At 37.7% G+C, this 14,531-nt stretch overlaps 2 protein-coding genes across 3 annotated transcripts; one reads left to right on the forward strand and one right to left on the reverse strand.

Moving 5' to 3' along the window:
- The first annotated feature begins 761 nt into the window (after positions 1–761).
- LOC122060236 (dihydropyrimidine dehydrogenase (NADP(+)), chloroplastic) lies at positions 762–8,041 on the forward strand. The gene is made up of 7 exons (XM_042623430.1): positions 762–1,272; positions 1,848–2,111; positions 2,211–2,381; positions 4,412–4,524; positions 4,634–4,820; positions 6,573–6,682; positions 7,708–8,041. The coding sequence occupies exons 1-7, from the start codon at positions 1,000–1,002 to the stop codon at positions 7,862–7,864; spliced, it is 1,275 nt and encodes a 424-aa protein (XP_042479364.1). The 5' UTR covers positions 762–999; the 3' UTR covers positions 7,865–8,041.
- A 350-nt stretch (positions 8,042–8,391) lies between these two features.
- Positions 8,392–12,606, reverse strand: LOC122060237 (homeobox protein knotted-1-like 12). Of its 2 annotated transcripts, XM_042623431.1 has the most exons (5): positions 12,185–12,606; positions 11,245–11,349; positions 10,570–10,720; positions 9,828–9,950; positions 8,392–8,572 (listed from the first exon to the last, which is right to left on the reverse strand). In XM_042623431.1, the coding sequence occupies exons 1-4, from the start codon at positions 12,377–12,379 to the stop codon at positions 9,868–9,870; spliced, it is 534 nt and encodes a 177-aa protein (XP_042479365.1). In that variant the 5' UTR covers positions 12,380–12,606; the 3' UTR covers positions 8,392–8,572; positions 9,828–9,867. The 2 variants fall into 2 exon arrangements, with proteins under 2 accessions (XP_042479365.1, XP_042479366.1); XM_042623432.1 differs by lacking the exon at positions 9,828–9,950.
- Positions 12,607–14,531: the final 1,925 nt, after the last annotated feature.

Below are 14,531 nucleotides of genomic sequence, written 5' to 3' on the forward strand. Positions count from 1 at the left end.
GGTCCACCCAAATAAACTGTTTTTGCCATTCGACATCTATTTTTATAAAACAATGAACATCTAACATGAAAACATCATTAGGTTGACAATGACTAATCTAGTCAATGACTTTTTCATATTGGATTTTGGGTTTGGATCAATCTCATCAGGTTGACAATTTTCTAAAATATAAGACAATTAAAACCTGTTTAAGCCCCCATTACAATCTGATTTATCAGATTAAATGCTAAAACCTGATTGAGCCCAACACAAGACTAACCAAGATCGACTAATTCCTTAAATAGATAAGTCACAATGTAAGAGTATAGGCATGCTAGGCTCGGCTTGGCCTAACTAAGATTGATCCAACCCGACCAATTGAACCCTTACTTACACGGTTCAATTACAGTTCCTATATTCAATCCATATACTATAACATACAATATATAGTTATATTATAGTATAGTAAATTTATAAAATCTAATACTAATATTAGTAATATATACTATAATATATTAGTATAATAATGTATTGATATACTATAATATTTAGTATTATTATATATCAATATACTATAACACTAGTATCCAATTTGGTTCTAGAATTCGGTTCCTATGTTGGAATCCTAACCGAACCAAACCAAATTTGGTTCCAATTTGACGTTTGCTATGTTCATACTTTTCAGACAAGAGCGTTAGTTACATGTCGATTCTCGCACGCAGATTTCAGAAAGAAACAAGGAAGTCCCTTCTAATCTTATCTCAAATTTTACTACAAATTAATTGTCTAAGCACTTCTCCACCTTGACAAGCATAAGGAAAAAAGTCAGAACGGAACCCAATCAATTAACAAATCGTTAATTCAAATCTCTTCAATTATTTCCCGATCGCAGAAGATCGAAGACAGTTGTACGAAATTGCAGAAAACGAAAACGAGATTCGATTCAATTAAATCACCCTTTGTATCATAGTCGTCTTCAGCTTCTACAATCTTGATTCCCCGGAGGATTTATTATCATCCATGGCGTCTCTTAGTTCTTCTTCCCAGGTGATTCGGGGGAACTCTGGTGTAGAGTTCCCGCAGCTTCGTCGCTCTGGATTCCGGAATGGAATTAGCAGGGTTGGGTTCAAGATTGTTGCTTCGGAAACGAAAACGGAGCCCGATCTGAGTGTGACTGTAAATGGTCTGAAGATGCCGAATCCCTTCGTTATTGGTTCGGGACCGCCTGGTACTAATTACACGGTTATGAAGAGGGCTTTTGATGAAGGCTGGGGTGCTGTGATTGCCAAAACGGTAAATTTGATTGTTCTTTCTTTTTGATTGAATTTGATTTGTTCATGTTTCTCTGCCTTTTCTTCTATTCTAATCATAAATGAATATTCGTTTTAATTATGGTAGTTTCCATTTGTGTCAAAAGTTAATCTTTTCCATAGTCATGTTATTGTGAGGAATAACTGAATTAATATGAATAGTGATCATTTCTGATGACACATTATATAACGATTGTGTTCAGAACAAGGAAATGAAGGTGTAAACAATCAGATCATGCATGGAACCTCTCCATTCGCATTGGGCACGGGTCCAGTTATGGTTCCTATGAGATCATTCTGTAGATTGGCTTAAAAGCTAGCTAGGTAGATGACTTGTTTGTGCTCTTTTGCTTGGGCATCTCAACTTCTTTGGCCACTGCTCTCCATATGATGCATATGGCCCAGAGCTCAAAATGCTAAGCTCTTAAGAAACACTAATGTTTAAAGGCTTCCTACGCGGTCCACTTAAGAAGTCCTACTTCAATAGCCCTCAAAATCTCTCACATGGCAAGTTTCAGTGTGATCAAAGTTTTCTGAGTGGGCTGTATCTTTTGCCAGGTATCATTGGATGCAACTAAAGTAATTAATGTAACCCCTCGGTATGCTCGCCTTCGAGCAGGAGGAAATGGCTCTGCTAAAGGACTGATTATTGGCTGGGAAAATATAGAGCTAATCAGTGACCGACCTTTTGAGACTATGCTTGCAGAATTTAAGCAATTAAAAAAAGAATACCCAGACAGGATACTCATTGCTTCGATTATGGAGGAATACAACAAATCGGCGTGGGAGGAACTTATTGAGCGTGTTGAGGAAACTGGAGTTGTAAGTTCTCATAGTTTCTTATCTAAATTTTTATCCAATCCAACTACCTTTCTTATCAAAGGTTGATTGCATCCAATGGTCATTTTTCTTTTTGCTCAGGATGCCATTGAAGTTAATTTTTCATGTCCTCACGGTATGCCAGAGCGAAAAATGGGTGCTGCAGTTGGACAAGATTGTGTACTATTGGAGGAGGTATCTGAGTGGATAAATGCAAAAGCCACAGTCCCTGTGTGGGCCAAGATGACTCCCAACGTCACTGACATTACACAGGTTGGATTTCTTTTACTCTATATTCTTGCGATTTGATTTTGCAGGATTCTTTCATTTGATTTTTAACCCTGAATTTTTACATTGGCAAAGGAATAACTGCATCAGACACTTGTTACTCATCTGTTTTACTTGCATAAGCATCTTATTATAGTTTCTTTATCCTCATGTTTGCTTGGGAAATCAATATGGGAAAAAAATATTTATTTTTAGAATGAGAAGCATGGTAAAATAACAAAAGAAGAGAATTATATTTTGCATATTTTAGTTTTGAAGGAAGTACGTGAAATTTTCTTCAAACAGTCTTCATTGGGCTGAATTGGAAGGTTTAATAGTTTGTTTTAGAGGCATCATAACTGTCCTAGCTGAATTACCCTATTGCCTGGCTGTTGTTTTTTATTTGGTTTCCCCCACCCCCATCCCACTCTAATTGTTAACTCCATAACACCAGAAACGTTTTTTTGGATGACTTCCAAACGCAGCCTCAAACTCTATACCACTTATCATTGTCAAATTATTGTCTCTAATTCAAGCAACTAGTTTTGCATTACCTCGGTGAATGACAGCTGTTTGTTCTGCTAATCGAACTCTTGTAGTTTACCAAAGGAAAAAAAAGGGAACTCTTGCATACTGGACTCTACTGGACTCTACATGGCATTAAAATTTGACATGTCAAATGTTCATTATTTTGAGGAAACATATCAAGTCATTGGAGTTCTATATTTGCTAAAGGCCATGACATAACCATTATCCTTATTAGACAAGCTTGACTGTGCTAATTTTGAAATTTCTGTGTCAAATGGATACGCATATCATTTTATAGTGTACACATGTGTGTAACCATAATATGAGAAGCTAGCCTCGTGTTTGCAGATTCATGGTCCATAACACATATTTAATATCTTAATTTTTAACACTCAAATCTGTTTGCATTAAAAGTATCATCTGATTAGATGCCATAGAAGGTCTTGAGAGATTGATGTGTCATGTTGTATTGTTGTGTGTTTCATATCTCAGTAAACTTTTCTATTTGTTACAAGGTCTTACAATAAGCAGAGATTAAATAATAGCTTTCATTATTTTGGAGTTGACATTTTCTGGTCCCTTTCTGCAATGATTATGGGAGCAATTCCTAGTTTCTCCTCCCTGTTCCTTAGTAATATGCAGATTCCTATAAATATAAAATAGAAAACAATTTATCTTATATGCGATATGCATGGAGCAAGTTGACAAACAGAATGGCATGATCATTTGTTTGAGAAGATCTGAATTAATTCTCATTGAGATGCAAGGAATGCTTAATGGCTATTTTGGAGTAGAGCGAGCGTTATGAATAATATGATATAGCTAGAATATATCTTAAAAAACAATGTCCGACTCAATTCAATGAAGCTGAGGATTCCTTGGAATTCTTTTTATGCATACTATAGAAAACACATGGCTGGATCCTCAAAACATCTGCTAGGGATTCGTAGAAATGAATTTGGTTTAGAAGTCTTTTTTGAAAACTTCTTCAACTAATCAGAAGCTTATTTTAACTGAGCCACAATCCCAATGTTTCCATGACAGAAAGAGAACTAGAACAATCAGTATCTGCACAAGTGAAAAAGAGGAGGAGGAAGAGAAAAGAAGAGCAAATTGATTTGATCGTGTATTATCCTAATCGGCTGCTAAATTATTTATTAATAAGAAAGAAAATAATAATAATAATTTGAGACATCCCTAGATAAATATTTACCCATAAACCTCTGAAACTTAAACAACATGACAGTAAACCCCCCTGCAATATTACTTAACAGTTTCTACCAAAATTACGATTCAAAATGGTGCTTTGAGATATATTTTTAGTGAAAATGGTGTCTTAAATTCTGTAATCTGGTTTATTAATTTATTTCCATTTAATGTGATACTTTCCAGACTGCCAAGCCTTTTCTTTTTTGTTTGCTAACAGTTAAATGGGTGTGCAAAAATATCAATTGCTTGAATCATTTCTCTGATCATATTATCATCTCAATTCATTGTGTTGAATGTAGCCAGCCAGAGTGGCACTGAAATCAGGCTCCGAGGGTATTGCTGCTATTAACACAATTATGAGCGTTATGGGAATCAACCTTGACACTTTACGTCCTGAGCCTTGTGTTGAGGGGTAAGAAATTTTACCTTTATTATTATGACAATATTTGGCCTTCTTTTCTTTTCACACTATTTCCAGAGTGTTTCCAATTATTTCATGCATTCTAATTTGTTGAGTTCAGATACTCCACTCCAGGAGGTTATTCGTCCAAGGCAGTGCATCCTATTGCACTAGGAAAAGTTATGCAAATTGCAAAAATGATGAAGGAAGAATTTGGTGATAAGGATTACTCTCTCTCTGGCATTGGAGGAGTAGAGACAGGCAGTGATGCTGCAGAATTTATTCTTCTTGGGGCAAATACAGTTCAGGTTGGACTACAATCTGCAGTTCTGCACCTATTCTTTGCGTGCTTAATTATTATCTTCTTATTCAGGATTTAACTCTCATAATTTTCATTGTCATTATGTTTCTGAAATTTGGGCCCTGAGGGGATAGGCTTTTTTGTGAATTTGTTTGATTAAATGTAGTTATTATATCTGCATACTGTTCACGCAGACCTCTTTGTAGTGGAAATTTAAACCTAATACAAGCAACTAGCTTCCTCTCATAAACTTCAGTCCACTACGTAGATATTCTACCTGCAGTTCACAAATCTATGGTTAAGGGTCCACAGATTAGAGCTTGTGTAATTTGTGGACCCCTCTAAATAGATACAAACTACATCTAAGTAGCATTACACTTCAACCATGGTAACTTCCATGAAAACTCACACTAATTTTATTAAGATATTAGCTAACAAGAGTAGCCAAGTAGAGGATATTGAGATGGACGAGTAGCACACTAGGAGTGCTAAAATAAGAAATGAGCACATTCAAGGTAATTTAGGAATGGCTTCAATAAATGTTAAGCTGAATGAAAACACTTTAGGTGGTGTGGGTTTGTGTCGATGGCTACTGAAATGTGCCAGTAAAAAGTGATGAGTTGCAGATTTGTGGCTGCCAAAAGATCAAGGGGTGGATGGAAAAAATTAACTCGGGGTAAGTAGTGTAGAAACTAAATTGTGGTGCCTCCAAGACCCACATTATAAACTTTTTACCTAGCTTCAAAGGATGGAAAATAGTGGCAAGGAATGCTTCCCTCTGTGCTCTGGTGATCATTTCAATTTGTTCCGTCATTCTCTTAATAAGCTCTTTATTTTGTATGGTATATGTCGTTGTGATGGGTTGGCAAGTGATCTATCTGTTCATGAGGTTAATAGCTTCCCAATTAAATGTTCAGGTTAAGTCTTTGGCCTAGTTTTAGTTGCTAAAATCACCTGATCCAAAAATCATAATGGTTGAAGGAAAAGGTAGGAGTATTGTTTCCTTACTGCTTTGAGCTGTAGAATGGTGATTAAGAAAGTTGGATACTTCCTGTAAGAATCTCTAGTTATATTTGAAATTTCAACACTAAATCCTCCAATTGTAATTTAGATGCCACCACTTTTCCAGAATGATCTGAAGTTAGGATGCCAAAACTTAATTCTCTATAGGTACCAAATTTTGCAAAATGATCTGAAGTTCTATATTTTCTTTCAGACCCTTGTGGTGCTGCAAGTATAGTTTGGATGCCACCACGTTCGACAATTCTTGTTCCAGTCTTCCAAACAGAATCTTTTGGTTCTTAAGTAGTGGGTGGCTTCACATCTTTTCTGATCATATGTTCATATATCACTCACATGTGCTTGCCTACTAATGATCATACAAAGTAACTATTTGTACAAATTGCAACATTTGGCTTTGGTCTATGTAAGATATTGTGTAGTGAGGGAAAGGTATCATCTGGAGTAAGACATGGTAAAAGAAAATCTGAAAATTGGCCCATAAATTTACTTTGAGAAGTGCTGCCTAGCTATTGGTCATGTAGCCCGGAGTTCCTGGTTTACTGTGACTATGTCAACAACAACTCAGCCTTACTGTGACTTATGTACTGAGCAATAATTATATGAAACATGCATTTTCTAATTTCTCAGATTTTCTGATTATTGGTTTTTTCATTTGTTTTCTTGTAAAAATAATTTTTTACCAATAGTTTATTCTTGAAACTTTTTATTATCTGATCTAATTCTGTTAACATTATAGGTCTGCACTGGTGTGATGATGCATGGGTATGGCCTTGTGAAGCAACTCTGTGCTGAGTTGAAGGATTTCATGAGAAAGCACAATTTCTCTTCAGTAGAAGATTTCAGGGGGTATGACTTAACTTTTATTCAGTTGTGTTGTCTACTTTTAATGCTCACTTTATACTGTAAAGATGGGAAGATGGCATATCTTTGCCCTCTTTTCTTTTGGGGGTGGGGCAAAAGGAACACAATAGATCCAGCAGATACGGTGCTCTGAAAAGTGTGACTGTTCCAGGAGATCTGCCAACCCTTCCCATTAAAACACATCATTTTTTGTCCACAAAAAGGCATGGGTTTACCACCTCTTTCCTGTTATCCCACCTTTAATAGTTTTTGGCTTGGATGCTCAGTTCACACCCGGATGGGAAGGCCTTTCAACAGTCTTCAACCATCTGATAGCTTGGATCATCCAAACTGGAGAATTGTATGTCTGGCTGTAGGGTGCTTACAGTTTATTCTATATTAGAAACAGTATTGATAGAGGCATGGTTCCAATTGAATTTGAACTCCAGAGTCTAAACGTCTTGCTACAGTTCAGAAATCCCCTCTTGCTACGCTTCAGAAAGCCTTAGCCAGCAGGCAAATTAGACTTTTCTCAGCCGTTCACAAGTGGGCAGTGATTAGGTCAGCTAGAGGTAGCTGGCTAGCTCACTCTTGATATTACAGTGGAAAGAAGTATGTAGGACATAGTTGTTAGGGGTCCAGTGCCTTGGCCTCCTTTGTCGCCTTGGTGAGTGCCTTCTCTCCTTGTTGGTGTCACCTTGCATCCAGGCCACAAGGTCCCTCCAATGCCTTGGATCGTCTAGACCCGTGACAACTATGACTAAGAGTACTTATGTAAGTACATGGGGGTGGATAAGTGTAATTACTAAAATACCCCTAAATACTTTTTTGCTTGTAATTTTCCCTCACTAATATATGTTATAGATATACTGAACCTCAGAGCACAAGTATGCTTAACCCATCGTTGTTCAGACTGTTGGACCAGACAATTGCACAATACGGGATCACTGTCTTGGCCAGAACAGTCACATTAGTATTTGCTTTTGAATGATGGGTTGTGTTTTCTGATGTGGCAATTTTGTCTGCTACAGAGCCTCTATTCCATACTTCACGACGCATACAGATTTAGTACGAAGACAAAAAGAAGCTATCCGGCAGCGGAAAGCAATCAAGAAAGGATTGCAATCTGATAAAGATTGGACTGGAGATGGCTTTGTGAAAGAGACTGAGAGTATGGTGTCCAACTAAAATCTGCAATTGGAATAGGCCTTCTCTGACACATGTTTGAACTGAACATATTTCTAGCTCTGTAATGCAAGTCGATACTTTCTCTTTTCATTATGTTGGGTCAAAATACCAACTCTTTGAACATATACGTAAGTGAATGGAAGTGCAATAATTGGAATTCTCTTACTAGTTTTTTAAGCTGAATTGTGTACTTATCCAATTTGTCTAAGATACAAATAGTCTTAGTTTACCAAAAAAAATTTTAGGTATTAGCATCTGAGAACCAATAGAATCAACCAGAGAAGAAAATGCCATTGGCAAATGTAGAGGCATTCATTTCGGCATTTCACAGTCAGATGACAATGCTGCTCATTTTTGCTGATAACAATAACGAACCTATTTTTATCATAGAATACTGGATAGTTCCTCAGTTTAGTTATTACCTGTTCATAATATCTCTTTATGTTAAGCATGTTGTCTATCTCTAGTGAACCAACACCAACCTGGTATTGGTTGGCATGCCTTTTTTGGGTGTGCGATCAAATACAAGAAAAGAAGAAATCGAGCTTAGTTTTTGATTGATACATGAAATGACAGAGATACAACAACTGCTCATATTGTTCATTTAAATCAACCTTGTCGCTCGTTTGTTGTTTACAGACTATCTGTTGCCCACGCATTCCTAATCACATCGCTCGTCCAGTTTCAGGTATCATTCTTCTCTTTTACCTGCATAAGAATGTCCCATGACAAGGGAATTAACAGCTATTTTTGGTTGCAGGTTTCATATATAAGTCCACAAGTGTTCACTATCTCTAGACCATGCATGGCCCAGTATCTCTCCACCCATGATGAAGAGAGAATCTCTTCATCTTCCTAATCTGACCCTCTGATTGGACTGGAAAAGGGTAGTTCAGATCATGAATAATAAGGGGGTAGGAGTTAATGATGAACCCATAGTAGCATCAGATCACTATTGATGAAGAGATTCTCTCATCACCCAGGGTGAAGGAAATCTTGGTCCAATCCACTATAGTTCATCCTTTTTTTCATTTCTGAGTTTGACCAAGTTTGACCAGTTCTTGAAAGATAATAATTTGCTTGAATTGGGCGTTCCACAATAGTCCAAACAGGCATAAAATCAGACTGGACTGACCATATATACTCAATAATTCATCAACTCAGTCTTTTACAAAAATGGCTTTATTTCCAGGGCATCTTTTTATACTCGAAAGAGTGCCTAAGGTTCTACCTTGGTCACCAGCAAGATGTGGACACATGATTAATCAGGTGGATTGCTGATTATCAGTACCAGCATTTCAAGGGTCCCACCTAAGATATCTTTGTGAGTTAAAAAGTAAAATCCACCCACAGATCAGACTTCAGAGGCAGATATGCCAGGATCCTCTGCGGTAGATCTCTGTAGGGTCCCCTGCAGCAAGGAGTACAGGGACCTGAGAAAGTAATACCAAACTGCATACACCCTTTGGTCCCCAAATCACTAAAATTAATGGCCTAATGTTTTGGTCTGAGTTAGTCTGAAGTTGTCAGTTCTTCTTCTCCTGGTAGCCTTAGATTTGGAAGGTTTAGATCCATGGGCCCATTATTGAAAGTTGGTAGAACTACTTAATCTCTAATGGTCCGTCCCTATTTTCACATACGCAGGACGTTAAATAACGACTATTAACTGCACAGAAAGGAAGCTCATTAAAGAGGCAATAGAGAGCTGTTAATTTCAAACCGAAATTTATTCAAACTGAATCGAACCAGCAAACTGATTATTATTCAATTCGATTTTGGGTTTTCATATCGTAAAAGAAACGAAATTGGTTCGGGTTTGGTTTTGAATGATAAACCGGGGGTTCTAAAATTTGTTTAGAACAGTTAAACTGAATAAAACAGAATACAAGCCGACTAAAATGGATTATACCATTTAAACCCGACCGAGACAATTAACACCCTTGGAGAGAGAGAGAGAATTTACCATTTGACACATAGGCATCTATAATCATGCCACTTGGCATTCAGCTGTCGTTGATGTGTTCTCCGGTCGAACCACCCAAGCCATGAACGAAATGGGCTTCCTGGTGGTGACTGCTTTCATCTCCTGCAGCCTTGTCAATTTTAGTGACTTGTACTAACCCAATCCCTACCTGTCATGTGACCCCACGTAGACTGGGTGCATATAGAATCAATAGGAGATAGAATTTTTAAGTTTTACCAAGGAGGGGCGTCATTTTTTCACCTTATTTTTGTCCTTTAACAGAGGTGGGGGCGGCATTTTGTCGCTCTTTGTGTTTGGGGTTTTATAAAGATGGAGGTATCATTTTGCGGCCCTTTATGTGTAAGCAAAGACTGTGCGATTAGAAGCATCAATTTCCCCCTTATCTTATAATCTGACTTCTTTGATATAGAAAGAACAAAGGAGCAAGGATGGTTCGGTGCTATCGAGCTGCCAACCGTCAAGATTGAATACAACATAACATCCATACTAGATCATACTGATAAAAATGTCCTCAAGATTTTGATCCAACGGTTGGCAGCTTCCTTTCTTAATGAAGTAAAACGGAAGAAGAAGAAACTAAAAAAAAACAGAGGCATGGGCCGACAGTTTCATCTTCCCATGGGTCATTATCATATGCTAGCTCTGAACAACTTTGGAGAAATGGGTCGGGTCATGAACTGAAATACTGGATTAGGGACTGTTTTAGAATGTCAACACTTACCAGGAGAGGTAGGCGGGGTGTGAGGTGGGTGGGTCCCCATGCCCGTGAGCTCCATAAGTTGAAAATACATGGCGTCGATGAAAGCTGTAGTTTCTTGCACGGGCTCCTTGATGGCTTCTTTGAGGTCGCTTAGAGCCACACAATACATTTCCTATTTAATTAACACAATCAGATGTAAGACACGTTGCATACAGCATACACTAATTAATAGTATTAGATGTACATTATCAAATCTCAATGAGCAGTATTAAATTAGCGCATTGGAATACACGCATTGATTGGTGGAGAAGCTGTATAGAATAAGAAGTCATATTCCGATCCACTGGTTCGCTCAGTCTGTGTACACTGTAGCTGTCCAATGAGAACCATGCATGTGCAACGGCCAAACCAGAGGAGAAACAAAGAAAGAACACATCTTTTATAGTCTTTACTGCACTGACCAATCCAGAAGGGAAAAAGGGCTCTTGAGAGTTATGAACCCGGTTTAACCCGGCCATCTTGAAAGTTATGCTCTCTCTCTCTCTCTCTCTAACTTGTCTCTCATGTGGTCCTGTTTTGACCAAAAATGGCCGCTCTGTCTCTAGCCATGACCTTCCTGTTTGGTGGGCGCTCTCTCTCTCTCTCTGGGTTTTGAGGAAAGCCAGTATAGAAGAGATGAAAAGAATAGATACGTACCATGAAGTGATCAAGTTCTGAGCAACTGGGCATGCTAGTATTGATCTTATCATTTGCTTGATTTTGTGAATTTCTGGGAAGTCCTTCAATGTCACCCATGCTAGCCTGAAATGACAAGAAAAAATAATAGTATATAGGTTAGAAATGCTAAGAGAGTTTGGAATGTCGAAAAGAAAGACAAATAAATGGTCTCAGTTGAGTAATGAAACTCTGATAAGACTTAAGACTTCAAAGACTTGTTTGAAGAGGAAAAGATAAGAGAGAAGATTGAAAGAAACTGATAAATAACTGAGATAGTCTGTAGATGTTGAATACTGTATCTCTTGACTACTGTTGACTACTACGGGTGACTCAGATATTAATGGCTTTAACTTGTTTGAGAAGAAAAGAGAGGAGAGAGTAGATAAAAAAAAGAAGAGAAAGCTCCATGTCTAATAGTTTTAACCATTAATGGAGTCACCACCTTTCATGTATTCCATCTCCATGACTCCACTGTTGGTGGGTAATGAAATAAAACCCACAAAGCTCCATCTAGCAGTTTTTATCAATATCCTTGTTTCTTGTTCAGAAACATAGATTCAGAGAGAGAGAGAGAGAGAGAGAGGGACCTTTAAACAGTCCAAGTGGGTCTCAATCAAGAACCCATATAAAGGATGGCAAGATATTCTCCTCTTGAGAACCCTCATCATCTTCTAATGATTTGAACTTGTTTGATAAGAAAAGAAGGAAGCGAGTAGATCAAAAAAAAAAAAGAGAGAGAAAACCATCTAGTAGTTTTAACCATTGATGGAGCTAGTCACCACCTTACATGTATGCTATCTACATGACTCCATTGTTCATGGGTATTGAAATAAAACCCACACTGGTCTGTCCTTAATCCTGATCATCATGATCAACAGCATTGTTTCTTGGAGAGAGAGAGAGAGAGAGAGAGACCAACCTTTAAACAGTCCAAGTGGGTCTCAGTCAACAGCCCATATAAGGGATGACAAGAGATTCTCCTCTTGAGAACCTCATCATCTTCTCTTGCACAACCACCATTACCACCACCACCACCACCACCACTTCCTTCTGTTTTTGCGACTGAGACGGCAGAGAACCCTTGATCAACATTCTCTTTACCGTTATCTTCCATATTTGGGATGGGTTGAGAAGCTAGTGTTTGGCCATTTTTAGGAGGGGTTGGGGTGGCTTTTATTGATTTATTTACTATTACTCCAACTGTTGATGTCTGCAATTAGTGCGGACTGTACCAGCATAACTACGTGCGTACGGTGCACACAGAGGGTTCCCACCTATGGGAAGTAATAATAAGTAAGGCCGGTGGCATGCACGATGAAACATTGAAGCTCCCTATTTGCCTTCACCTCCTTGCCCCTATCCATCTCTCTATTGTCTGTTCTCTGTCTTCTTTTAGCATTACGAAAGGAACTCTTCATAGGTATCTCCAGAAAAGTTGATTTCAGAGTACATTATCTCTTATCATGACACTTTATACTATTCTTCCCTCCTTTCAATTTTGCTATAAACAAACAAACAAACAAGCTACTGTTCATGTTGAATCTAGTATCTTCTCCACTGTGTTTAATAATCCAATTCCTTTAATTAATTCTCCAGAAAAAAAAAAATTGGAAAAATATTACTGTTCTAGGGTATAAATTGAGAAGTCATACTAGATAGGTCATATATAGAGGAAGCCTTTGAAGTTATAATATGAATCAGAACCCACTTATGTATCCAATGGATCTTGTACTTGTCAAGAGCTTCAATGGTTTATATTTTCCATTCTTTTCTTTTCTGGGTGATGCTAGGAGGATCATATTTTACCTTATTTTATAGGAACTTCTGATTTCATGAAGTCCAATCCAGTGGTCCTTTTGATAGCTGATCTAACTTGAGTTCCTTAGCCATTACCCTTTTTTTTTTTTTCAAAGAAGTGCGATTATTTTCCATGTCACAAATCAATTTGTGTTGAAATCTGTGCACAAAGTTGTGCATCACTTTTAACTGCTGCTATGTCTCATCAGCTTAGAAGTTCTAAACCACATGGCGTTGTCGTCAAGTAAATTTTTTGTTAAGCTTTTGACAATAAGGGAAAAGGTAGTTTCAATAAACAAAGTTCATATGAATCAGTTTACTTGGCTTCAAAGTTTAATATATTTGCAATCACAACTATCCATCTTAGCTTAGAACTGCTTGACCTTTGAAAATATAAGAAAAAAAAAATTTGGCTTGAGAATTTTGATAAGTAGACAGTAGTACTCCAAAGGCTTCAGCCCATAGGAGCTAGAAAAAAACCATACATCAAGAGAGGATGGTTGAAATTACCTATTCAAGCTATCTTCTCCTTTTTCATTTTGATTTGAAATAATCAACTAAAATGCTGCCAGGAATGATACCAAGACAAGCTACCTAGAACAAATCATGGGGTCCAAGACTCCATTATATCTTTAATTTGTCTCAGTTTACAATCTGTCAGGTGGGCCCAATCAACAATGGGTTCCTTTGGAAGTAGTAGGGATTCTACTTTATTAGGATGATATCTAAAAGAGAATTGAATGAAAGAGGGGCACTGAAAGGTTGGATCTTTGGGTGGTTCACTATGCAAGCATCTTGTTGGTACATTTATATATAGTGATTCACAAAGATCCTGGACCCATCCTTTGTCTCATGTCTCCACACTCCACAGTCTACTTTTGCTTTTCCGGGCTATTCAGGTTTCTGTTCCAGACCATGTGCTTAAAGATGGTTCAGCTGTTGTGTTTCTTGAGGATGTAGGGTACATTCCCACAAGCAAACTAGCCAGTAGGCATTGATTATGTGTCTTTCATTCAGATAAACAATAAAGCCTGGTAATTAAAAACCAGTCTTAGGTTCAATCAAATCAATAAAGCCCTTGTAGCACTTTGGATCAGAACTAGTCTTCTAATGTTCTTAAGGAACCAAGGAGACATCAGTAAAAGTTGAGATAAGAAAGACAAGTAGAAATGAATCAAGGAGAGAAAGGAAAGATAGCCAGCCATAGTCAGGTGTCTCATGTTGACCAATGAGTGTAACTTTTGTGCTCTTTGAAAGCTCATAGCAAAGAGATCCATGGCACTGAAGTTTTCAGTAGTCTTTATTAGTTTGGTCACCTTTTTGTTCTTTCTTGTTATTTAATCACTTCATACATGAGAACCCTATCTGTGCGTATAAATTAGGGGTGCCAATCGGTTGTTTCAATTCGGATAAAACCAAACCCATAAAGAAATATTGGTTTCGATTAGGTTTCGGTTTGGGTTTGGCTT

Source organism: Macadamia integrifolia, chromosome 13 (assembly GCF_013358625.1).
Source record: "Macadamia integrifolia cultivar HAES 741 chromosome 13, SCU_Mint_v3, whole genome shotgun sequence".
NCBI lineage: Eukaryota > Viridiplantae > Streptophyta > Magnoliopsida > Proteales > Proteaceae > Macadamia > Macadamia integrifolia.

Coding starts and splice junctions, on each gene's coding strand:
- LOC122060236 (XM_042623430.1), top strand. CDS start 1,000: ATGGCGTCTCTTAGTTCTTCTTCCCAGGTGATTCGGGGGAACTCTGGT. Junction 1,273..1,847: donor GTGCTGTGATTGCCAAAACG/GTAAATTTGATT, acceptor ATCTTTTGCCAG/GTATCATTGGATGCAACTAA. Junction 4,525..4,633: donor CCTGAGCCTTGTGTTGAGGG/GTAAGAAATTTT, acceptor TGTTGAGTTCAG/ATACTCCACTCCAGGAGGTT.
- LOC122060237 (XM_042623431.1), bottom strand. CDS start 12,379: ATGGAAGATAACGGTAAAGAGAATGTTGATCAAGGGTTCTCTGCCGTC. Junction 11,350..12,184: donor CCCACTTGGACTGTTTAAAG/GTTGGTCTCTCT, acceptor TTGTCATTTCAG/GCTAGCATGGGTGACATTGA. Junction 9,951..10,569: donor CACCCCGCCTACCTCTCCTG/GTAAGTGTTGAC, acceptor ACAAGGCTGCAG/GAGATGAAAGCAGTCACCAC.